At 50.8% G+C, this 25,123-nt stretch overlaps 1 protein-coding gene across 1 annotated transcript in view; it reads right to left on the reverse strand.

The window, feature by feature from the left end:
- Positions 1–1,218: 1,218 nt before the first annotated feature.
- LOC103649172 (isoamylase 3, chloroplastic) overlaps positions 1,219–25,123 on the reverse strand; it is a 66,898-nt gene continuing 42,993 nt past the window's right edge. Inside the window, 8 exon segments of the mRNA XM_035965422.1 lie at positions 1,219–1,441; positions 9,381–9,479; positions 9,570–9,674; positions 9,749–9,828; positions 10,207–10,279; positions 10,366–10,455; positions 15,504–15,566; positions 17,077–17,128. Of these exon segments, the coding sequence (XP_035821315.1) occupies positions 1,280–1,441; positions 9,381–9,479; positions 9,570–9,674; positions 9,749–9,828; positions 10,207–10,279; positions 10,366–10,455; positions 15,504–15,566; positions 17,077–17,128 (724 nt within the window). The 3' untranslated portion in view covers positions 1,219–1,279.

A 25,123-nucleotide genomic window follows, 5' to 3' on the forward strand; every position in this document is an offset into this window, starting at 1 on the left:
TTCCTCATGCTGCGCAACTCCGGGGCAGTTGCACCACTAGAGGCAGCCATCAGGGCCGGCTGTGTGGAACTCTCAGTCCCTGCTGCCGACTGTGACGGGGTGATCCGCCTCCACACCGATCCTTTTCGCTGGAGATCCTGATGGCCAGGTCCATCCATTCCGGACAGCCGCTGCCACACCGGAACACGCAACCCTTGTTGGTCTCGCTGCTGCCCTGCCGCCTTCTTCACAGCTACAGTCTGAACCGAGCACAGAGCTGCGCGGTGGCCGAACTTGAAGCACCTGAAGCAGCGAGTAGGCCGCCAGCAAGAAGAAGCACGGTGGGAGAAGGACAGACAGTTAAAGCATCGTCCTCGGAGATCCACTAGGGACCTACGACGAGAAACCTGCTCAGAACGTCGCGCTCTCCTACTCTTTACCAACTGCCACCCGCCCGCAGCAGAGTCTAGCTTCACAACAGGCTTCTGGCACGACACCTCTGCGCGTCTACAGACCGCCGTCGTACCGTCGATTGGCGGCCGTGCGTCCGACGTAGAACGGGGAACTGTGCTCTTAGAGCAGGACAGCACAGCCGCTTTGTAGGAATCTGGTGCCAGACTAGAGCCGCCAGAGGATAACGAGTAATCACTGGCGTCGGTCCATCTCTGGGATTTTGAGCGTCCAGTCTGGGAAGCCGGAACGTGGTGGGTGGAGGATCCTGGCGCCGGAACGTGGTGGGCGGAGGTGGTCGCCGGCTTCAGATTGAAGACCGGCAGGGGGCTGCGGTGGATGAATACGCCAGGAGAGGAAGATATCTTGGCCGCATGGGAAGTTGGGCGGCAAGGAGCGTTGGGTCCCGACACCAGTGGGGTGGAAGACGACGGGGTGGCCGCCGGGTCCGGGGTGGATGCCGGCGTGAGGCTGGTGGAGAGGTTGGCGCCGGGAGGGGAAGGGACAGGGGCGGAAGATGGAAGGGCGGGAGACGGAAGGGCGGCCATCTCTACTTTTACCTTAAACACCAACTTTAACGTCCATTTTTCTATGGAGGTTATTATTCTCGTGACATGGAGCATATGGAAAAGCCGCAATGAATGGCTGTTTACAAATAAAGATTCCTCAGTTCATCACTGTACGCAAGAATTTTGTAAGGAGCTTCGGTTGATCATCCACAGAGCGCGTGGGAATTTTGACACTTCCATCCCGAATTGGCTGAGTTTGTGACAGACATAAGAGTTGTTTTACTTACTCCAATGCTTGTAACTGTTTAATTAGATCTTTCAGATTATCTTTTGTAACCAGGCTAAGTTGTAACCTTTTCATTTTTCATTTTCAATAAAATCTCAGTAGGGGCTTCCCCTACTGAATCTTCAAAAAAAGAGTAAGGAGCAATCCTGTACCCTGAACCTGTGAATGGCACCCCTTCTGGGACAATATCCTTTGGTGATTCCAGGTTGGTATCCACCTGTGGAGGCGACATAGCAACTGTAAGGTAACTAAAGGGGAAGTCAAGATAGAAGCAGCACAGAAGCTAGCCAGACCAAGTAACGAATACAGTAAAATTGCAGTAGATAATGTTAATTAAATGACGATACCTGGCGCTTGAACATCCTAGGACTTTTTTCTTGAATACGCAGGAGAGCTGCGTATTTTTGTATTAAGAAGAAGAATAAAATGGGGAGAAAAAACCCCAGTACAAAGGTGTTACATTTGGCAAACCAAAACCAAAAAACACTCCCCAGACAACTAAGACACCTAAGACACCTCTTCTAAATGAAAGAAAGAGAGCGCTTTGGCTCCAGCCATACGCCAACCCATCAACTCCTCCCTTGCAGCTGCCAACACCACCGCAGCGCTAGGGTTACAGTTATCAAAAACACACCTATTTCTATGCTTCCACAAAGTCCATGCACCCAAAATGACAAGAGAATTGAATCCCTTGGATAAAGGCATGCCCACCCTGGCAGCACTATTCCTCCACCAGGTTTCAAAACAGACGTCATCATGGGAAGGGCAGAGCTCCTGGAAGCCACCCGACCGCAGAAGGCTGAACCAAAACTGTTTTGCAAAACTGCACTGAACCAGCAAATGGTTGATAGTTTCTTCCATCTGGTCGCATAAAGGGCAGGACTCTGGGTGATCCAGGCCACGCTTAGCAAGTCTGTCAGCCGTCCAACATCTATCGTGCTCCACAAGCCAGAGGAAGAATTTACACTTTCCTGGAGCCCAGGATTTCCAAATGCGCTCAGCAGGCTCAAAGCTAACAGAGCCAAGAAGCAAAGCCCTGTAAGCTGAACTAGCCGAGTATTCACCCGATTCACTGAACCTCCAGGTATGCACATCAGGAACATCCGGTTGCAGAACCATCCCCTCGAGTAAGTCACAAAGGTCCATGAGATTAGCAAGGGCTGTAACAGAAATAGCCCCTCTCAGATCAGCCAACCAATTGAGATCAGGCAAGGCATCCTTGACCAGGCGTCTAGAAGCAATACGCTTGGGCACCATACCGAAGACAGCAGGTGCCACCTCCTTAATACATTTGCCATTCAGCCAACGATCCTTCCAAAACAGAGTATCAGACCCATCTCCCAAATGAGTGATAACAGCCGCAGCCAACAAGCTTTGCACAATGTCGCAAGTTTGAATCTGGAAGTCTGACCATGGCTTAGTCCTATCAGATTTTTGCAGCCAAGGCCACCTAGCCCGCAGTGCCCAGCTCATGATCCGAAGATCACTAATACCCAGACCCCCCAGGTCCTTGGGTCTAGTGACTTTGGGCCAAGTCAGCAGACAATGGCCACCATTCACCTCCTTCCTCCCTCTCCACAGAAAGCCTCGTCTAAGCTTATCAATTGCTTTAAAAGCCCAAGAAGGGATGTCCAACGCCAGAGCAGCATAAATCATTCTTGAGGTCATCACAAATTGAACATAAATGGCTCTACCAGCCTTTGTCATCAGATCAGCTTTCCACCCAGGTAACTGTGCTGCAGTTTTATCGACAATTGCTTGAATTTGACTTCTCTTAAGCTTTCCAAGAGAAAGCGGGAGGCCAAGGTACTGACAGGGAAATTCCGAAATGGAACATGGAAGGAGCTCCTGAACACAAGCAAGATCCGCCTCAGAACATCGGATAGGAAAAACATTACTCTTCTGAACGTTGGTCTTTAGACCGGACGCATCCCCAAAAATCCGAAGGATTTCCAGAATCAGATTTATGTCTGAAGGCACCGGCTTGAGGAAAACCATTGCATCATCCGCGTATAAAGAGAATCGGTGCTGCAAACTGTTCGTGGAAAGAGAGTGAAGCAGCCCTTCATCAGAGGCCCTCTGGATCAGCAAGTTGAGAGTGTCCATGACTAAGATGAACAACATTGGAGATAAAGGGTCCCCCTGCCGAAGACCCCGCTGGTGAGCAATGTAGTCCCCGGGAACACCATTTAATAAAATTCTTGTCGAAGAAGAGGCTAACAGCCCACAAATGATGTCACGCCAGATCTGCCCAAAACCCAACTTCTGCAAGACTTCTAGCAAGAAAGCCCAAGATACCGAATCAAAAGCCTTAGAAATGTCGAGCTTGAAAAGAATGCGGGCTTGCCTTTGACGATGAAGAAACCTTGCAGTGTGCTGCACAAGCATGAAATTGTCTAAGATAAATCTTTTCTTAATGAACGCTGTTTGATTCGGAGAAACCATATCATTCAAATGCCGAGCCAATCTGTTGGCCATCATCTTTGTTACTAACTTTGCGAAACTATGGACAAGGCTGATCGGACGAAAATCTTTCACTTGGGTTGCACCCTCAACCTTAGGCAGAAGAGTGATAAACGCTGAATTGAGCAGCCCCATGTTCCTAAATTTCCGAGCCCAAACACAAGAGATCGCTGCCATAACATCAGCTTTGATTGTTACCCAACAAACCTTGTAGAAACGGCCGGTGAAACCATCCGGGCCCGGAGCTTTATCCGACGGCATAGATTTTACAGTACCCCAAACTTCTTCCTCTGAGAAAGGCACATCTAGCTCATTGAGATTGAAAGAAGGCATCTCCAGGGCATCAAGATTAAGAGAATTTTCTCTCCCCAAAACAGTCCCGAGCAAGGCATCATAGAAATGGAACAACTCATCAGCCTTATCCTCATGTGATGTCAAAATAAGCCCTTCACTTGTAGATAATGAGCCAATAAAATTCTTCTTCTTTCTTATTCTAGCCTGAGCATGGAACAGGGAAGTATGAGCGTCCCCTTCTTTCAACCAATTAATTCTGGACCGAAGACGGGCTATAGATCTCGACAAGGAGGAGAGCACCAAGATGTGCTTCTTAAGGGTACGCCTTAACCAATCCTCACTTGGAGATAGAGTTCTGCTGTCATGAGCCATCTCCAGTCTATGAAGGAGCTCCCAAGCCATTTCAAGCTGTAGTTTTAAATCCCCCACTTTATTATCACTCCAACGCTGCAAAGCCTTTGCCGTAGCCTGTAATTTCTTGGAAAGACGAACAAGAGGGCACTGGCCTGCGGGAATCGAACTCCATGCGTTAGCCACAACATCCTGGAAATCCTCCAATTTCACCCAGAAGGCCTGAAAATGGAAGCGCCCTTTCCTTTTATTAATATCACACAGGCCCAACAAGAGAGGGCAGTGATCCGAATCTTGAGTAGCAGCACTCTGGAGAAGGCAATCTGGAAATAAATCTTCCCAATCAGCAGTACAAAACACCCTGTCCAATCTGACTAAAGTAGGGCAGGCATGCCCATTCGACCAAGTAAACCTGCGCAAACACAAGGGTTCTTTTAAAGCTTTCTGGGTGAAATTGGAGGATTTCCAGAAGATGCCCAAAAAAAGAAGCATAATAAGCCGCTAGTTGAAATTGCTGAAGAAACAACGGAAAATAATATTATTCCAGCCCTGCAGATGGAAGGCACGGACCCTGTAACAGCCAAAAAAGAGGTATTCCTTAAACAAATTGTGGAAGAAGTCTCTGGTATTCTGCCAGCACCAGCAATTCCAGGCACGGACTCTGATGAAAATGCAGTGCCCACGGCGCGAGAGGTCAGCCTGGCAGTTACTACTGATGATAGTCAGTCAGCTTTACAGGAGACCCAAACAAACAGTACACAGCCCATGAACAAACAATTCCTGGATAAACTTTCCAAAAAGATCTCAGGCCTTCTTGCAACACCAGGGGACCCCCCTTTTATGACGTTGAAAAATGCCCAAATTGCAGAAATTATCCCACGCCGCAGCCGTCGAATTGCTGGCGTGGGAGTTGAATTTGACAAGATGGACTTATCTTCAAGAACCACAAAGAAAGTCATGCAGGCCTTGAAAGTGATTGGGGACCCTGGGGCAGTCACCCAGCAAGCCAGAGAAGACTATCTGAAAGTGTTCTCCACTGAACTTCCTGTTTCACATATTGAGGCGCTGGCGTCCTTTTTTGGATGGGTGGTGCCAGATGATCTCAAGTTGGGAAGTACCAGTGTTGGCATTAGTGCCTGTTAAATTGTCGTTTAGAGGTCGCTGATGTAAGTGGTTTGTAATGGATCCAAAAAAAATCTTGAGCTGGAATGTAAGGGGTCTGAATTCTGCATCTAGACAATGTTCTGTTAGAACGTGCATTGATGCTTGTGGTGCAGACGTTATCTGTCTTCAGGAAACAAAAATGCAGGAAATCAGCAGAGGAAAGATGCTGACTATTTTGGGAGCAGATTTTGATCAGTATATAATGCTGCCATCAGATGGTGCTAGTGGGGGAATTCTGATTTCATGGAAAAAGCATATCAAGGTGACAGGGCTTAACAGAGTGGATTCTTATAGTATCTCCTTGCAATTTCAGAGAATTACTGGGCAGTCTTGGTGGCTGACCTGTGTCTACGGACCTCAAAGTAATACTGAAAAGATCCTTTTTCTCCAAGAGTTGAGGCATATCAGAAGCATCTGCTCTGAGCCTTGGGTAATTGTGGGAGACTTTAATCTCATCTACAAGGCTGAAGACAAGAATAATGATAATATTAATAGAACTATGATGGGTCGTTTCAGAAAGTTTATCAATGATGTTGGCCTGATTGATACTCCCCTTGTTGGTCGCAAATATACGTGGTCTAACCATCAAACTTCACCAACACTGGTCAGACTGGATAGAGTTCTATGCACTACCGATTGGGATGCACTGTTTCCTAACCATCTCCTTCAAAGTGCTGCTTCAGAGGACTCAGATCACTGCCCACTGATTCTTGGGCTTAACAGTATGTGTTCTGGCAAGCGTCGGTTTCATTTTGAATCCTTTTGGCCAAAATTGGAAGGGTTCCAAGATGTAGTTTCGGAAGCTTGGAATTCAGTTAGTGAAAGAAGCTGCCCTTTCCTGACATTTGATCTGAAATTGAAATCAACTGCCAAGGCTCTGCAGGGATGGAGTGCTAAGAAGGTTGGCCATGTGTCCTCCCAGTTGGCACTTGCTAGAGAAATTCTTCATCAGTTGGAGATCGCCCAAGACTCTCGACTCTTGTCACCATTGGAGGTTTGGCTCTTGAGAGGTCTTAAAAAGCATTCCTTAGCCCTTGCCTCCCTCAAGCGCACTATTGCCCGCCTTCGGTCCAGAATCAGTTGGATTAAGGAAGGCGATGCCAACTCCAAACTTTTTCATATGCATGCTAGGCACAGGCAAAGGAAGAACTTTGTTGCCAAGATTGTTTCAGGGGTGCACACATTCACTGACCACGGCGAGAAGGCCAGAGCGGTAGATGAGTTTTATTTCAAGCTTCTGGGCTGCAAGGAGGACAGATCCTTGACTGTTGATTTGGATTACCTGGGTCTACCTTCACATGACCTGTCTGATTTAGATGCGCAGATTGGTGAAAATGAGGTTCTGGAATCCATAATGCAGCTTCCTTCAGACAAGGCTCCAGGGCCTGATGGGTACACAGGTAGATTTTATAAGGTTTGTTGGCCAATTATCAAAAGGGATGTGATGGCTGTTATTGCTGCAATTTGGTGCAGAAAATTTCAGCAGTTTGGGAGACTTAACACTGCATTTGTTACCCTTATCCCTAAGAAGGAGGGGGCTGAGGAGGTAAAAGACTTTCGACCTATCAGTTTGGTACATAGCATTGCTAAGCTTGTCACCAAGTTGATGGCCAACAGATTGTCCCAGCGACTGCATGATCTAGTGTCTCTAAGGCAGAGTGCCTTTATTAAAGGCCGTTTCATCCAAGACAACTTCATGTTGGTCCAGCAGACTGCTACATTGCTTCACCAGCAAGGCCAACCAAGGGTTCTTTTAAAGCTTGACATCACTAAAGCCTTTGATTCTGTATCTTGGCCTTTTATGCTTGAAGTCCTCCAGCAATTGGGTTTTGGGCAGATTTGGAGAGATACCTTGTGTGGCCTTTTAGCAACTGCCTCCACACAGGTTCTACTCAATGGAGTTCCGGGGCACACCATCCACCATTTGAGAGGACTGCGGCAAGGGGATCCCCTCTCCCCTATGCTTTTTATTTTAGTAATGGACATCCTTGGATGTATGGTGGCTAAAGCGGATGAGGAGGGACAGCTTCAGCCTCTCTCCTCCAAACCACTACACCACAGAATTTCGCTTTATGCTGATGACGCAGTTCTATTCTTCCACCCAAGGGAGAGTGAAATCCATACTGTTCTAGGCATTCTGAATCTGTTTGGAGAAGCTTCAGGATTAAAAACTAATATTCAGAAAAGCAGTGTGTATCCAATTCGATGTGGTCAGGAAGAGCTGGTCACCCTCAATGATTGGCTCCCCTGCGATCTCTCGTCTTTCCCCTGCAAATACCTTGGTCTGCCTTTGTCTCTAAAAAGGCTGTCCAAAAATCAGATGCAGCCCATTATTGACAAAGTGGCTGATCAACTTTCTGGGTGGAAAGCGGATCTCATGACAAGGGCAGGCAGAAGAGTGCAGGTTCAGTATGTGATGACTGGCATGCTTATATATCTAGTCATGGCAGTTGACATACCCACAGCCTCGCTCAAAGCTATTGACAAGATCAGAAAAGGTTTTCTCTGGCGTGGAAGGAAAGAGGTCAGAGGAGGACATTGTTTAGTAGCTTGGGGAAGAGTCTGTAGACCTCTGGAAATTGGTGGACTTGGGATTTCTAGTCTTAAAGAACTAGGATGGGCCTTAAGAATGAGATGGTTGTGGCTGCGCAAAACAGATCCGGATAGGCCTTGGGCCTCATTGCCCTTGCAGATATCCAACAAAATAAAGGCCTTTTTCTACACTGCCCTGCTCACTAACATTGGGAATGGGTCTTCAACCTTATTTTGGCAAGATCGTTGGGTCCACGGAAAGAATATTGAAGACATTGCTCCTCGGCTGCTTGCAGCGGTGCCAAAAAGGATTAGGAACAACAGAACTGTGCTTGAGGCCTTGACAGACAGAAAATGGTTAACTGATATTAAAGGGGCCTTGACAGTAGGTGTCTTTGCCGATCTGCTTGATCTCTGGGATGAACTTCAAAATGTCCAGCTTTATCCAGACAGGGAGGATAAGCATATTTTCAGGTTCGCTAATGATGGAATTTATTCAGCGAAAGCAGCGTATAATGGCCTCTTCATTGGGTCGACCATGGCTAAGTATTGGGATCTTATTTGGAAAACCTGGTCCCCTCCCAAATGTAAATTCTTTTTATGGCTTGCTGATCTTGGAAGATGTTGGACAGCAGATCGTCTGCAGAAGAGAGGACTTAGCCATCCTGACAAATGTGTCTTGTGTGACCAAGAGGAAGAAACTATAGATCACATCTTGGTGGGGTGTGTTTTTGCTAGGAGTTTTTGGTTTCAGCTGTTGGGACAGGTCAACTTATCCGCCTTTGCTCCTGTGGTGGGAGAAACTAAAGCAATGGAATGGTGGAGCGGTAGCAGTGAGCTGGTTCAGGGAATTGCTAAAAAAGGGCTCAATTCCTTGATTACCCTTGGGCTTTGGACTCTCTGGAACCATAGAAATGGATGTGTTTTTGATAGAGTTACACCTAGCCTGGAGGGGGCTATTAGAAGAGCTGAAGAAGAAATTATTATTTGGAAGTTTGCGGGGGCCAAGCATCTTGCCCTTATTACAGCTCCCATTCCAGGTGTCTTGTAGGGCTCTAGTAGAGAGTCCAGTAGGCCTTGTTTATTTTCTTTCTTTCTTCGTTTTTCTTCTTTATTTCTTTTTTTCTGTTGTGTTTGTATTTGGTCTAATTTTAGACCCTTCTTCTTAATTCAATGATACGCAGCTCTCCTGCGTGTTCGAAAAAAAAAACTAACCACATAAAAAACCGACATTTAGGAGGCGCCCAGGTTCTCCATATCCTTTCGTACGGTTCAAAAGGAATTATAAGAATAACACTTAAGAATAACAATTATAAGAATAACACTTAAGGACACACTAACTTTGAACTTACTTTGTTGAGAAACCTGTCTCGTCTCAGTATAGGATGGTTATGACGAAACTTGATCATCTCTGAGAAAAACCTGAAATGGCCATCCTTTCTTTCTTCCAACTACATACATGTTAATTGGATAGGACATTAGCATAACGCTGTTACATGCATCACTAAATAAATTACTAACAGAAAATTAACATATGTAACCTGGCCCCACTGAAAATTATTTATGTGAGTATCATGTCCATAGCTATTGTTGTTTCCATAACGCGTGTGACCATATTCATCTCCCATCAGCATCATTGGAGTGCCCTATTGTATATGATGTAATTCATCAAGTTATACTCAGTTACACGTAAAAGGTAACTATGGTCGATAATACAAACCTGGGAAATCATTAATGCCACATGGAAGTTCTTCATTTGCCTAGAACGAAGACTTAACACATTCAAATCATTTGTTCCTCCTGTAATATGGCAACAACAGAAATTTTAGTAACACTACGTAAAATTAAATGGAAAAACATCTCCATGCTTTAGTTTGAAAAGTCATACACGTATAGTTACTTGTCTAAATCACGTCATATAAGCATCAACAATACGAGTAACTTTTCAGTTCTGTTTATAAACTATGCAAACACTGACCCATCACATTCAAAGTTCACTATTCTCCTGATTACTTTATTCAGGCATTTTTTTAAAATGGCACTTAATTATTTTGAACAACTTTACAGAACTATTCTTCATTCAAATATATCAGTATTATGCAGTGTGAAAAAAAAGATCTCCCAACCTTTGATAACTCCGATATACAAACTAAATTTGGTATTCAGCGAAGTATTTACCTTCAATGCCACAGTTCCAGCTGTAGTTGTCATTGCACCCATCACGACCACCTTCTCCATTTGCATCATTGTGCTGGATGATTTTTTATTTTATTCAAAAGAGGAATGTTAACACATAAGACACATTGAATATAAGACTGCACAGTTTGCTACAGTTACCTTGGAGTTATACGAAACAAGGTCGCATAAAGTAAATCCATCATGAGCAATTACAAAGTTCACACTATGGTAAGGCTTCCGATTGTTCACCTGACAACCAAGACATCATGATGCTTCATTTCACAAATGACTGTTGGAAAAGGAAACTATTGCTGCTTTTCAAGCCAATAAAATCTTAGAACTCGTCAATAAAGCCTCAAAAAATTCCATAAGGAAATAGGAAATGTCAGGAAATAGCATCGACAACTGATTTTATAATTTCAAATGGCATCTCACTAGCTTCTATGTTACTTGCTATCAGAGGCATAGCCAGAATTTTTCCTTAGGGGGGCCAACACATATATTGTTAGAATCCCGTTTAGGCCTAGTTTGGGTACTCTAGTATTAACCTCAATCCACTTATATTATGGTGGGCTGGAGTGTAACTTAAACTAATTTATACCTCAATCCACTTCAACACATGTGGATTGAGTCCAATACTAGAGTATCCAAACAAAGCTTTAGGGTTCTCCCCGTGTAATTACTCTCTCACCCCTGTGTAATGGGCCAGACCTAGTTAACTCATGTCTATTAATACATTACCTAACCCCAAGATAGGGTTAGGGTTTCCCATATGGTATAGAGATAGGTTCATTTTCTTTTTTGTCCACCTCCCTCCCAACTGCCGGGCTTTTGACCTGGTTTATTATGATCTCTGGACCTCCCCTGTACTTAGTATTTCTGGTTATAAATACTATTTGGTGATTTTGGATTATTTTTCCCATTTTCTTGGACTTTTTCTCATAGGTTGAAGTCCGACACGTTCCCCACCATCACACACTTCTTCGCCTGGGTATCCACCCAGTTTCGTCGCCCGGTTCATGCACTGCAGTGTGACAATGGCCGCGAGTTCGACAGCCACGCTTCCATTTCTTTCTTTCTCACCAGTGGCGTCCAGTTGCGTCTCTCGTGCCCTACACCTCTGCCCAGGACGGTCGGGCCGAACGCATGATTCACACCACCACTAATATGATTTGCTGCCTTCTCTTCCAGGCTTCTCTCCCAACCAGCTACTGGGCAGAGGCCCTGCACACCGCCACACACCTCCTCAACCGTCTTCCCTCGAAGGCGGTGCGCCACCCTACTCCCCACTTCGTCCTGTACGACACATCCCCCTCATACGACCACCTTCGCGTGTTCGGTTGTATTTTCTATCCTAACACTTCTGCCACCGCTCCCCATAAGCTATCTCCTCGCTCTACTCGCTGCATCTTCTTTGGCTACTCCCCGGACCACAAGGGGTATCGATGTCTTGACCTTGCCTCACACTGCATCATCATCTCTTGTCACGTCGCCTTCGACGAAAATGTGTTTCCCCTTGTTGGCTTCTCCTCACCCACCGATCTCAACTCCCTACTTGAGTCTGATCCGGTTACCCCTGCACCCCAGGCGCCCCGCCTTGTGTCGTTGCCTGTACCACGTGCGGCCTTGATGCCTCCACTCGCGCCTCCTCCACTCCTCCGGACACCTCCATGGCCCCACCTCCGCTCGCACCGCCATCGTCGACCCACACCGGAGTCGTGCTATGGAGGAGTACGTAGCCCTGCTGGCCAACAACACCTGGGGCCTGGTGTTGTGTCCACCAGGCACCAATGTGGTCACCGGCAAGTGGCTCTTTCGCCACAAGCTGACCTCGGACGGCTCCCTCGACCGCTACAAGACCCATTGGGTCCTTCGGGGCTTTACCCAGCGTCCCGGAGTGGACTATGATGAGACCTTCAGCCCTATCGTCAAGTTAGCCACCGTCTATGCCATCCTCTCCCTCGCCCTCTCTCGGGACTGGGCGATCCATCAACTCGACGTCAAGAATGCCTTCCTCCACGGCGCTCTGACGGAGACTGTCTACTGCAGCCAGCCCACTGGCTTCGTCGATGCCGCTCGCCCAGATCTGGTCTGCCGGCTGAACCGCTCCCTATACGACCTCAAGCAGGCGCTACGGGCATGGTACAGTTGCTTCGCTTCCTACTTGGCCTCCATCAGCTTCGTCGAGGCCATGTCAGACACGCCACTCTTCATCTACCGGCGCGGCGACGACACCGTCGACGATATTGTGCTCACGACATCCACACCCGACCTTCTATAGCGCACGATCATCGCCCTTCAGTGGGAGTTCGCAATGAAGGACCTGAGGCCCCTCCACCATTTCCTCGGTATCACCGCCGAACGTCGGTCCTAGGGTCTCTTCCTTCACCAGCGCCAGTACGTCATCGACATCCTGGAGCAGGCTGGAATGTCTGATTGCAAGCCCTGCTCCACGCATGTCGACACTCTAGTGAAGCTCTCTGAGGACGACAGACCCCCGGTCGCCGACGCGACGTCTTAACGGAGCCTAACCGGCGCGCTCTAGTACCTCACCTTCTCCATAACCGACATTGCCTACGTCGTCCAGCAGGTGTGCTTGCATATGCACACCCCGCGGGAGCCCCATCTCACCGCTCTCAAGCGGATCCTGCGCTACCTCCTTGGCTCCCTCGACTACGGCCTCCTACTGCGACCATCCCCGACATCGGAGCTCGTGGTCTACACTGACGCTAACTGGGCCGGCTGTCGCGACATGCGCCGGTCCACCTCCGGTTATGCCGTGTTCCTGGGCCACCAAGCGGCGGCCCGTCGTCTCCCACTCCAGTGCAAAGGCCGAGTACCGCACTGTGGCCAACGACGTGTCAGAGGCCTCCTGGATGCGCCAGCTATTACACGAGCTCCACAAGCCTCTTCCGCGCGCAACCCTCGTCTACTGTGACAACGTCAGCGCGGTCTACCTCTCCACCAACCCCGTGCAGCATCAGTGCACGAAGCACGTGGAGATCGACCTGCACTTCGTCCGCGAGCGTGTCGCTGCCGATGACGTTCGGGTTCTCGGCGTCCCCACCACGCTGCAGTCCACCGACATCTTCACCAAGGGGTTACCGTTGAGTGTATTTTTAGACTTTCGATCCAGTCTCAACATCTGTACAGGATAGAGTTGCGACTGCGGGGTGTTAGAATCCCGTTTAGGGTTTAGGGTTCTCCCCATGTAATTACTCTCTCACCCCTGTGTAATGGGTCAGACCCAGTTAACTCATGTCTATTAATACATGACCCAACCCCAAGATAGGGTTAGGGTTTCCCACATATATAACTACAGTTGTAATGTTAATAAATAGAATAGGTGTATATATACAATATACAATAGTCATAACAACTAATACATATATGCACTAAGTACATAATAAATTTTAACTTATTATAAAAATAACTCTTTTATTTTAGCTATTGATATAAAGGTACAAGGAAAATTTCCTTTTTGTTAGGGGGGGGGGGCATGGCCCCTGCCAGCCCCCCTTGTCTACGCCACGGATGAAAGTGGTAATCCGAACTGTTAGAACAAATTTAATATTTAAAAATATATACGTATAAAATTTGATGTTGATCTTTTCTTATGTTATCAAGCACATTAGTATAAATATGAATAAAATATTACATAAATAGTTTTATGTATTATTTGCTCTCTACAACACAAAAAGTTGAAAAAAATACCGAGTTTGTTTCCGAATCCATACCGAAGTTTATATCTATTATTTAAGAAAATATATGATGAATTTGAGATTTACCTTTTATGAATCTTAACAAGCTGGATGTTAAAAACAAGAATACAAATTTGTATTGTATATTCTATATCCTATTTATTCGCAATCAAAGAAAAACGACTAAAAAACTGATTACCGAATAAATACCGTTTCCGACCGTTTTCATCCCTCGCCACTGCTTGCTATACAGATGCTGCCTTTAAACAAGTGGACCCAAGAGAAATCAGTATTGATGGTTGATAGCTCTAAACAGGGCAAGTTAGTTTCAGTAGATAATTAAAATACACCAATTTGAGCCCATTTTGCAAGAAATATTTTTTTTCGAATACGCAGGAGGGCTGCGTATCATTGAATTAAAATAGAGGAAAAAAGGTCTGAGGCCCGGGACAAACAGAACACACACAAAACAAAAACACACACTCACACCCACAAAACACACAACACAGACACATACAACCCACTAACACCCCAGTCTTTCAATAGGCTTCAAGACTTTCCTTTATCCAGGGTTGAAAAGAGAGTGCAGGTTCCTGGCTCCAGCAGCAACCCACAATCTCATCTCGTCCTTAAATCCGTCTTCTAAGGTAGAAAGGCAGGGTCGAGCACCATCAAAAACACACCTGTTTCGCTGCTTCCAAATACTCCAAGCCCCAAGGATTACCATACTATTAAATCCCTTTCTTTTGCTCTTAGGAATCCTGGATGAAGCCTTTCTCCACCATTCAGCAAAGTCTGAATCTCTTCTTTTAGGACCCACAGAAGAGAGACCAATTGGAGTTAAGATACTATGCCAAAACTGTCTTGTGAAGACGCAATTAGATAAAATATGCTGCACAGTTTCGTCCTCTTGGTCACATAAAACACAATTTTCAGGATGATCAAGCCCTCTTTTTTTGAGTCTGTCCGCTGTCCAACATTTATTGTTTATGGCCAGCCAAACAAAGACCTTACACTTAGGGGCTGCCCAGCTCTTCCAAATTCTTTTCCAGGGCTCAAAAGATTCCGCTCCAATGAAAAAAGCTCTATAGGCAGATTTGGAGGTATACAGTCCATTGCTGCTAAAATTCCACACATGTTGATCATTTTGCAAGAAATATGATAGGTGTTGATTACTGCTGCACCAATTTGAGCCTACAGGATCTTCTGGTCGATCTTGGATTTGGAGTGGCTGATTTTGCCCTCTGGTGGGTCATGTTTTCTTTCTCAAAGGGAGAGCTGTGGGCTGTAGTTTTCTTTGTGTATTAGTGTGGGGGCGGACTCTTCTCCCCTTGTACTCTTGTACACCCTTTTCTTGGAGGTCTCAAAATGAAGTTAGACTGTGTCCAACAGTTCACTTATATGGTCACCCAAAACATTGTTTTGCATTGTTTTATACTGTAGACAGCATTGTTCACATAGTGAAGTTTGAATATAGGTATAGGAATGAGTAAGTTGCTGGAGATAGCCTTATAGCACTAAAAAGGGTAACCAAGAAAGTAATATTGTCAGTAATGGCTAAACCAACATGCCAATAAAGAAATAGCACAAAAGCACCTGGTAGAGATCTGCAGAACCAGAAACACGAGTTGCAAACACCCCCTTCATACCAGGATCTCCCTGCAGATGTTTAGTGACATCGGGTCAAAGATCATTCTTTCATGATTGAGAATAAGAGTTAGAGAGATACAGATGAATCACAAATCAAAATGCTGCACATATTCAGACAGAGTGTAAAAGACTCTTTTGAACATTGAGGTTTAAATTAGTCTAAACCCGTTGATGTGTAAAATTGTTAGCCTTTTGATTGTATATCCCGTTTCTTGTTTAAAAACTGCACGGGTCCATGTAATATGGTGAAGCACAGGTCCTGAGAAACTTAATGTCAATTATCTGTCAAATAATCCTTCAAGATAATCATTTCCTGCTAAATATTAGCACAAGCAGCCCACTACTACGTGGGTCACTTTGTGTATAAATGGATATGGAATTATGAAAATGAAGCATGAAACGGAAAAGGGTGTTCATAAGCAATATAATTCAGCCAGTTTGATCCAGTAGTACTCTATCCCTTCATAATCTTTTAATGATGATGTGGATCACAATTGTGTGCTTTTTAGCGAGAAATATGATTTGTCCATAAGACTTGCAGTCTGCAATAGACTCAATAGAAAGATTCTAATTTGGTGATACCATCAATCCCTAAAAGTAGATGATAAGTGATTGGGAAAAACTAGCGGTGATCTCAAAATATAATAAATTGAATGGATTCAGAAACCCCTGTTGTCCATTTTCTGAAAGTTGCTAAGATAGTTTCAGGATACCATTTCCAAGTAAGGTGTATATCTCCCTCGACTTGTGGGGGTGGGGGGGTGGGGGGGGTAAGACAGCCCCAGGGCATTATATAAAGAAAACCTTCTCACGCAGGTCAAGAAAACCCCCAAACCCTGCCCCACCCATACACAGCGACACCGTAGCCCATGTGAGAAAACAACTGCGACCAGAACCAGGCCTTAGACATGTGCTTTGGCGTGGGACAGAAGAGGGATTTTTTTTTAACCACAGTCTGAAATTCGCTCTCATGGGGAGTCGAACCCAAGACCTGAGGAGTGCTACTCAAACCACCTAACCACTCGGCTAGAGGCCCTTTCGCAGGTGTATATCTCCCTAATAAGGTAAATCCTACATTAGTACATTACTAAATGTTTTGATGTCATTATCCCATGCTAGAGGCCCTTTTGTAGGATTTTTTTGATCATTGAAGACTTTTGCACCACATTCAAGGAATGTCTTTGTTTTTCTCAACATCTACTGCTTCCACAATAGACTCAGTTTTCTGTAGAAGATGAGCACAACCTACTAAATTAAAAAAATGAGCACAACCAAAGTACAGAGCTAAGCATCAGTACATCGTCAAAGGGGTGGTCAATGTAACAGTTAAATGAGAATGTGTGGATTGAAATTTATGAGCCAAATAAATGATACACTAGCATACTTTTAAAAAAATGATAAACTAGCATAAGAATCATCTCCATCATGGAATCAATATAACCCTATGATATGTGTACTACAGTATATACTTCTACTTTCTAACTTCTAAGCCAACTTTGATTCTCTGATCATACAGTACCTTAATAAATCTTCGAATATCATCTCTGTACTTCCCATTCCATTCAGCCCACCTACAGTACCAATGGCGAACATATTTGTCATTTCTTATATAATCGGTGGAAATGAAGACTGGACATATGGGGTCTGTTCCGACATCACCACAGAACACCACACCCACTCCGGCACCACCACAGGTGAAGCGTGTAGAATAGTGAACCCATGACCCTAAGCAGGGTTGGGAGTAGTATTAATAAACTCAGTATATGGGTCAGGCCCATTACAGTGAGGGTGATACGGTAATTACAAGGGGAACACCCCAAACCCTAGACGGGTAGTCTAACACCCCCCGCAGTCATAACTCTATCCTGTACAGATGTTGAGACTGGATCGAAAATCTAAAAATACACTCGACGGTAACCCCTTGGTGAAGATGTCGGCGAACTGCAGCGTGGTGGGGACGCTGAGAACCCGAACGTCACCGGCAGCGACACGCTCGCGGACGAAGTGCAGGTCGATCTCTACGTGCTTCGTGCGCTGATGTTGCACGGGGTTGGTGGAGAGGTAGACCGCACCGACGTTGTCGCAGTAGACGAGGGTGGCGCGCTGGAGGGGACTGTGGAGCTCGTGGAGGAGCTGGCGCAGCCAGGAGGCCTCTGCCACACCGTTGGCCACGGCACGGTACTCGGCCTCAGCGCTGGAGCGAGAGACGACAGGCTACCGCTTGGCGGCCCAAGAGACGAGGTTGGCGCCCAGGAACACGGCGTAACCGGAGGTGGACCGGCGCGTGTCGGGGCAGCCAGCCCAGTCAGCGTCGGTGTAGACCACGAGCTCCGACGTCGGGGAAGGGCGGAGTAGGAGGCCGTAGTCGAGGGAGCCGCGGAGGTAGCGCAGAATCCGCTTGAGCGCAGTGAGATGGGGCTCTCGCGGAGTGTGCATATGCAGGCACACCTGCTGGACGACGTAAGCGATGTCGGGCCTGGAGAACGTGAGGTACTGGCGTAAGCGATGTCGGGCCTGGAGAACGTGAGGTACTGGAGTGCGCCGGTGAGGCTCCGGTAGGACGTCGCGTCGGCGACCAGAGGCCCGTCGTCCTCAGAGAGCTTTGCCTGAGTGTCGACAGGCGTGGAGCAGGGCTTGCAGTCAGACATGCCAGCCCGCTCCAGGATGTCGATGGCGTACTGGCGCTGGTGGAGGAAGAGACCCTGAGGCCGGCGCTCGGCGGTGATGCCGAGGAAGTGGTGTAGGGGCCCCAGGTCCTTCATCGCGAACTCCCGCTGAAGGGCGACGATCGTGCGGTGTAGAAGGTCGGCGGTGGATGCCGTGAGCACAATGTCGTCGACGTAGAGCAGGAGGTAGACGGTGTCGTCGCCGCGCCGGTAGATGAACAGGGACGTGTCCGACTTGGCCTCGACGAAGCCGATGGAGGCCAGGTAGGAGGCGAAGCGACTGTACCATGCCCGTGGCGCCTGCTTAAGGCCGTACAGGGACCGATTCAGCCGGCAAACCAGATCCGGACGGTCAGCGTCGACGAAGCCGGTGGGCTGGCTGCAGTAGACAGTCTCCGTCAGAGTGCCATGGAGGAAGGCATTCTTGACGTCGAGCTGATGGATCGCCCAGTCGTGGGAGAGGGCGAGGGAGAGGACGGCGCGAACAGTGGCGAACTTGACGACAGGGCTGAAGGTCTCGTCGTAGTCCACTCCGGGGCGCTGGGTGAAGCCCCGAAGGACCCAACGGGCCTTGTAGCGGTCGAGGGAGCCGTCCGAGGTCAGCTTGTGGCGAAATAGCCACTTGCCGGTGACCACGTTGGTGCCTGGTGGACGCGGCACCAGGTCCCAGGTGTGGTTGGCCAAGAGGGCCGCGTACTCCTCCTCCATAGCACGACGCCAATGTGGGTCGGCGAGGGCAGTGCGAACGGAGGAGGGCACCGGGGAAGCGTCGGGTGGAGTGCTGGACGTAGCAGCAGCCAGGATCAGCCGGTCGACGGGGCGAAGAACGCCAGCGGCGCGCCGAGTCACCATCGGGTGGACGTGCCCGGGGTCGCGGTGGATGGCGACCGGGTGGTATATGGATGACTCGGAGCGCACCGCCGGAACGTCGAGAGCGTCGGGTATGGTCGGCTCGCGGCGGTGATAGACGACAGCGGGGTCGGCGAATCGGGCCGCGCTCGTCGACGGGCCCGAGTCGGGGTGCGCCGAGGAAGTGGCGTGGCCGCGACGATGGTAGACGAGGGCGGGGTTGGCGAAGCGAGCCGGGGTCGACGGAGCCGCGCGTGGCGCAGGCGGGGTCGACGGAGCCGCGCGTGGCGCAGGCGTGGTCGACGGGGCCGCGCGTGGCGCAGGCGTGGTCGACAAGGCCGCGCGTGGCGCAGGCATGATCGACGTGGCCGTGCGTGGCGCAGGCATGATCGTCGTGGCCGCGCGTGGCGCAGGTGGGGTCGACGGGGCCGTGCGTGGCGCAGGCGGGGTCGACGGTGCCGCGCGTGGCGCGGAAGAGGTCGTGCGCGGTGGCGGCGTGGCCACACGAGGAGCAGGTAACGACGCAAGACGAGGCGCCGGGGGTGGGAGGGGAATCGGATCAGACTCGAGGAGGGAGTCGAGATCGGTGGGTGGGCTGGATCCAGCAAGGGGAAACACATCTTCGTCGAAGACGACGTGACGAGAGATGATGCGGTGGGAGGTGAGGTCCAGACACCGATGCCCCTTGTGGTCAGGAGAGTAGCCAAGGAATAGGCAGCGGGTGGAGCGAGGAGAAAGCTTATGAAGGGCGGTAGCGGAAGTGTTAGGGTAGCAGGCACAGCCGAACACGCGAAGGTGGTCATAGGAAGGGGTCGTGCCGTATAGGGCGAAGTGAGGGGTAGGGTGGCGCACCGCCTTCGAGGGAAGGCGGTTGAGGAGATGGGTGGCAGTGTGCAGGGCCTCTGCCCAGTAGCTGGCAGGGAGAGACGCCTGGAAGAGAAGGCAGCGGAGCATATTGGTGGTGGTGCGGATCATGCGTTCGGCTCGGCTGTTCTGTGCAGAGGTGTAGGGGCACGAGAGACGCAACTGGACGCCATGAGTGAGGAAGAAAGAACGGGAGGCATTGTTGTCGAACTCGCGACCATTGTCACACTGCAGAGCACGGACCGGGCGACGAAACTGAGTGGATACCCAGGCGAAGAAATGTGTGAGGGTGGGGAATGTGTCGGACTTCAACCGAAGTGGGAAAGTCCAGAGAAAATGGGAAAAATCAACCAAAATCACCAAATAGTATTTATAACCAGAAAGACTGAGTACAGGCGAGGTCCAAAGGTCACAGTGAACCAGGTCAAAAGCCTGCTCAGCCCGAGAAGAAGTAGTAAATGGGAGACGAGTATGTCGGCCTAACTGACAAGCATGACAGAGACCCTCAAAATGTCCCCTACTACATGAAGGATCGAGACTACTGGTAATCTTGGTCATGACGTCGGGTCCTGGATGGCCGAGACGACGATGCCAAGTGGTGGAGGAGGTGGTGGAGACCAGGACAGGAGGTGGAGACACGCCGGCGGTGGAGGGCTAGAGCATGTAGAGCGGCCCCGAGCTGTCACAGCGGGCGAGAAGGGTCCTGGTGGCCAGATCCTTCACAGAAAAACCAGAGGGGTCAAACTCGATGGAACAGGAGTTATCAGTGGTGAATCGACGGACAGAAAGAAGATTATGAGTGATGTGGGGAGCTACGAGAACATCGTTGAGGTAGAACGGCCCAGGGAGAACCGAGGCACCTACTGAGGTGACTGGCAGAGTGGAACCGTTGCCAACGACGATCGAGGATGGGTGAGAGGGGAGGGGGGTGAGAGCGAGAGAGCGTGCCTGTCGTGGGAGTGGTGTGGTACGAGGCACCGGAGTCGATCGCCCAGTCGGAGGGGGGAGGGGTCATCGCCATGGTGCTGAAGGCAGCAGCGAGGGTGGCGTTGTCCCAACCACCAGTCGGCGGGGACCACGTCGTCGAGGTGTGGGTCCCCGGGGGCAGGAGTGATGGAATAAGTCTTGAGCATCTAGAGGACAGCCTGCTTTTGACTGTCCTCTGTAGTCCTTTAGCATCTAGAGGACTGTCCTCTGTAGTCCTTTAGCATCTAGAGGACAGCTTGACTGTCCTCTGTAGTCTCTTTAGCATCTAAAGGACATCAGTCGCTTTTTGACTGTCCTCTGTAGTCGCTTTAGCATCTAGAGGACAACAGTCGCTTTTGACTGTCCTCTGTAGTCTCTTTAGCATCTAGAGGACAATCCTGTTGTGTAGTGTGTGTGAGAAGGTGTGGTAGTGCAGCCCCTAGGGCTATAAATATGTGTCCCCAACCCCTCTAAGGGTATGACATTGTGTAGTGTTTGAGGAAATAAACAGAAAATTGCCCCAACTCATAGTGTCATCCTCTTGATGAGAGTTAGAGTCCCTCTACTTACAATTGGTATCAGAGCCAAACTATCCTGCAGCCTAAACATCTCGTGCTCATCTCCTTCCCGCACCTCTCCCCACACTCAGTCGGCAGCAAGAGCTCCAACTGTTCCTTCCTCCCCTGCTCAGACGAGCAGCCTTTCGTCTGAGACAGCCTCTTCCACACGCAGCGACCCCTCACTAGCCCACCATGTCCCTACGCTCGGCCACTTCGAGTGTGCGGCGCCAGCAGGAGGCCGAGGTCGCCGCGGCACAAGAACGCGAGCGAGCAGCAGCAGCGGCTGCAGCGACAGCGGCGAGGGCAGCACGGTTGGCGGCGGCGGAACTGGCAGCGGCGAGAGCGGAAGTAGAAGCAGCGGAGGCGGCGGATGCTGCACGTGCGGCGGCAACAGAGCTCGAGGTTCTGCGCGGCAGTAGAGCTGGCAGCTCTGCTTCTGTTGACGACAACACCGACGAAGAGCTCAGGCTGGCGAGGGAAGCAGCGCGAGAGCAGGCGGCACAGTGGGCAGCCGCGCATCCCCATGGGGGCGCGCGTGGCGGCAGCCCAGATAGGCGCCGACGCGCTGACGGCGCTCCAGGCGAGGGCGCACGCGGCGGCAGCCTAGACGGGCGTAGACACGCCGACGGTGCTCCCGGCGGCGGCGACCGAGTCGACGGAGATCGCGGCCTCTACAGGCGGCGCGACTCTCCCTCCCCAGATCGGTACCATGGTCGCCGCATGGCCCAGGCCATTGTCAGGGACATCGGTCCCGGCGGTGGGTGGCCTACCCTCACCAAGACCAACTACGTCGAGTGGGCCGCGGTGATGAGGGTACGGCTCCAGGTTCGCCACATGTGGGAAGCAGTTCGTTACGACGACGTCGACTACCACGAGGATCGGCGGGCGCTGGATGCCCTCATTGCTGCAGTCCCGCCCGAGATGCAGTTTTCGTTTTCCCAGAAGCGGACTGCCAAGGAGGCCTGGGACGCCATCGCTGCGACCCGCATCGGCAGCGATCGTGCCCGCAAGACCACACTGCAGGCACTTCGCAAGGAGTGGGAGAACCTGGCCTTCAAGCCAGGTGAAGATGTTGATGACTTTGCTCTCCGCCTCAACACTCTGTTGCAGAAGATGGTGCAGTTCGGCGACGACACCTACGATGAGGAGAGAGCTGTTGAGAAGCTCTTCCGTTGCATCCCCGAGAAGTACAGGCAGATTGCTCGCTCGATCAAGTCTCTGCTAGACCTCTCCACGATGACGATCGAAGAGGCGATTGGTCGCCTCAAGGTGGTCGACGGCGACGAACCACAGGCTCTCTCTGGGCCTATCACTATCGGCGGGAAGCTACATCTCACTCGGGAGCAGTGGGAGGCCTGCCAGGGTGACAAGAAGAAGGGGGAGTTCCCCTCGACACGAGGCCGCAAACGCGGCAAGCCGCGCAAGGCGCGTGGAGGCGCCCAGGCCGGGGCGCGAGGACATGCTGAGGGTGGTGCCCGTGGAGGTGCCCAAGGCGGCGCCGTCGGCAACAAGAAGCCGGCACGAGACGACGGCTGCCACAACTGCGGCAAGCTTGGCCACTGGGCCAGGGACTGTCGGCAGCCACGACGTGGCCAGGCCAACGTCGCATAGGCGGAGGCGGAGGAGGAGGCCCTGCTCCTGGCACATGCAAGCATCGAGCTATCTCCAGCGGCACCGGCCGCAGCGGCACTCCTCCACCTTGATGAGTCGAAAGCACGCGCTTTCCTCGGCGACGGCTCCAGCAAAGACATGATCGAAGGATGGTGCCTCGACACCGGCGCCACTCATCACATGACCGGCCGACGGGAGTTCTTCACCGAGCTTGACTCTAGCGTCCGAGGCTCCGTCAAGTTTGGGGACGCCTCCGGCGTAGAGATCAAGGGCGCTGGCTCAGTCGTCTTCACCGCCGCGTCTGGTGAGCACAGGCTGCTCACCGGAGTCTACTACATCCCCGCGTTGAGGAACTCTATCATCAGCTTGGGACAGCTGGATGAGAACGGTTCACGCGTGGAGGTCGAGCACGGAGTCATGAGGATTTGGGATCCCTCTCGTCGCCTTCTTGCCAAGGTACGCAGGAGTCTAAATCGGCTATACATCCTCAATGTGAAGGTGGCACAACCTTGTTGTCTTGCTGCTCGTCGAGACGATGGGGCATGGCAGTGGCACGAGCGCTTTGGGCACCTTAACTTCGAGGCCCTGAAGCGGCTCAGTGCCAAGGAGATGGTACGAGGCCTGCCGTGCCTTGACCATGTGGAGCAATTCTGCGATGTCTGCGTGTTGACAAAGCAGAGACGGCTCCCCTTTCCCCAGCAGTCGAGCTTCCGAGCCAAGGAGAGGCTTGAGCTCGTGCATGGGGACTTGTGTGGCCCGGTGACACCAGCCACACCAGGAGGACGACGCTACTTCTTGCTGCTCGTCGACGATCTCTCCCGCTACATGTGGGTGATGATCCTTGGCAGCAAGGGAGAGGCTGCGAACGCCATCAGGCGTGTGCAGGTCACTGCGGAGGCGGAGTGCGGCCGCAAGCTGCGCGTGCTGCGCACCGACAACGGCGGCGAATTCACGACGGCTGAGTTCGCGTCGTACTGCGCGGATGAGGGCGTTCAGCGCCACTACTCCGCGCCGTACAGCCCGCAGCAGAACGGCGTCGTCGAGCGGCGCAACCAGACGGTTGTGGGGATGGCTCGGGCTCTCCTCAAGCAGAGAGGAATGCCAGCTGTCTTCTGGGGAGAGGCGGTGGTGACAGCGGTTTACATCCTCAACCGCTCGCCCACCAAGGCTCTCAACGGGATGACACCGTACGAGGCTTGGCATGGGCGCAAGCCGGCGGTCTCTCACCTACGGGTCTTCGGCTGCCTCGCGTTCACCATGGAGCTTGGCCACATCAGCAAGCTCGACGATAGGAGCACCCCGGGGGTGTTCATTGGCTACGCGGAGGGCTCGAAGGCCTACCGCATTCTTGACCCAAGAACACAGCGTGTGCGCACGGCGCGCGACGTAGTGTTCGACGAAGGGCGAGGATGGGCGTGGGACAAGGCGGTGGACGACGGCACGACTCCGACGTACGACTTCACCATCGAGTACGTCCAATTTGAGGGAGCTGGGGGAGTAGGCAACTCTTCTCCGAGCAGGTCTACCCCAGCCCCCAAGTCTCCACCAACTCCAGCGCCACACTCTCTAGCTCCTGCTACAACGAGCTCTTCACCACCACGCACTCCAGCCACGACTCCGGCTACAGCGAGCTCTTCGCCACCACGTACTCCAGCACCGACGGTACCCTCTCCGGGAACGTCCTCTCCGACACCAGCTCGTGTCGAGCACGACCCAGTGGAGCTCGTGACCCCTCTGTCCCGCGACGAGGAGCGCGTCGACGCGTGCTACGACGGCGAGCCGTTGCGGTATCGAAGGGTGGAGGGCCTTCTCATCGACCCGACGGTGCCAGGCCCTGCATCTCGCATTCTGGCAGGAGAGTTGCATCTTGCATGCGACGATGGTGAGCCTCGGTCTTTCGCGGAGGCCAAGAAACATGCGGCTTGGCGTGCCGCGATGCAGTCGGAGATGGACGTGGTTGAGACGAACCGCACCTGGGAGCTCGCTGATCTCCCTCATGGTCATTGTGCGATCACCCTTAAGTGGGTGTTCAAACTGAAGAGGGATGAAG

The sequence above is a fragment of the Zea mays genome, chromosome 2 (assembly GCF_902167145.1).
Source record: "Zea mays cultivar B73 chromosome 2, Zm-B73-REFERENCE-NAM-5.0, whole genome shotgun sequence".
Taxonomy (NCBI): Eukaryota; Viridiplantae; Streptophyta; class Magnoliopsida; order Poales; family Poaceae; genus Zea; species Zea mays.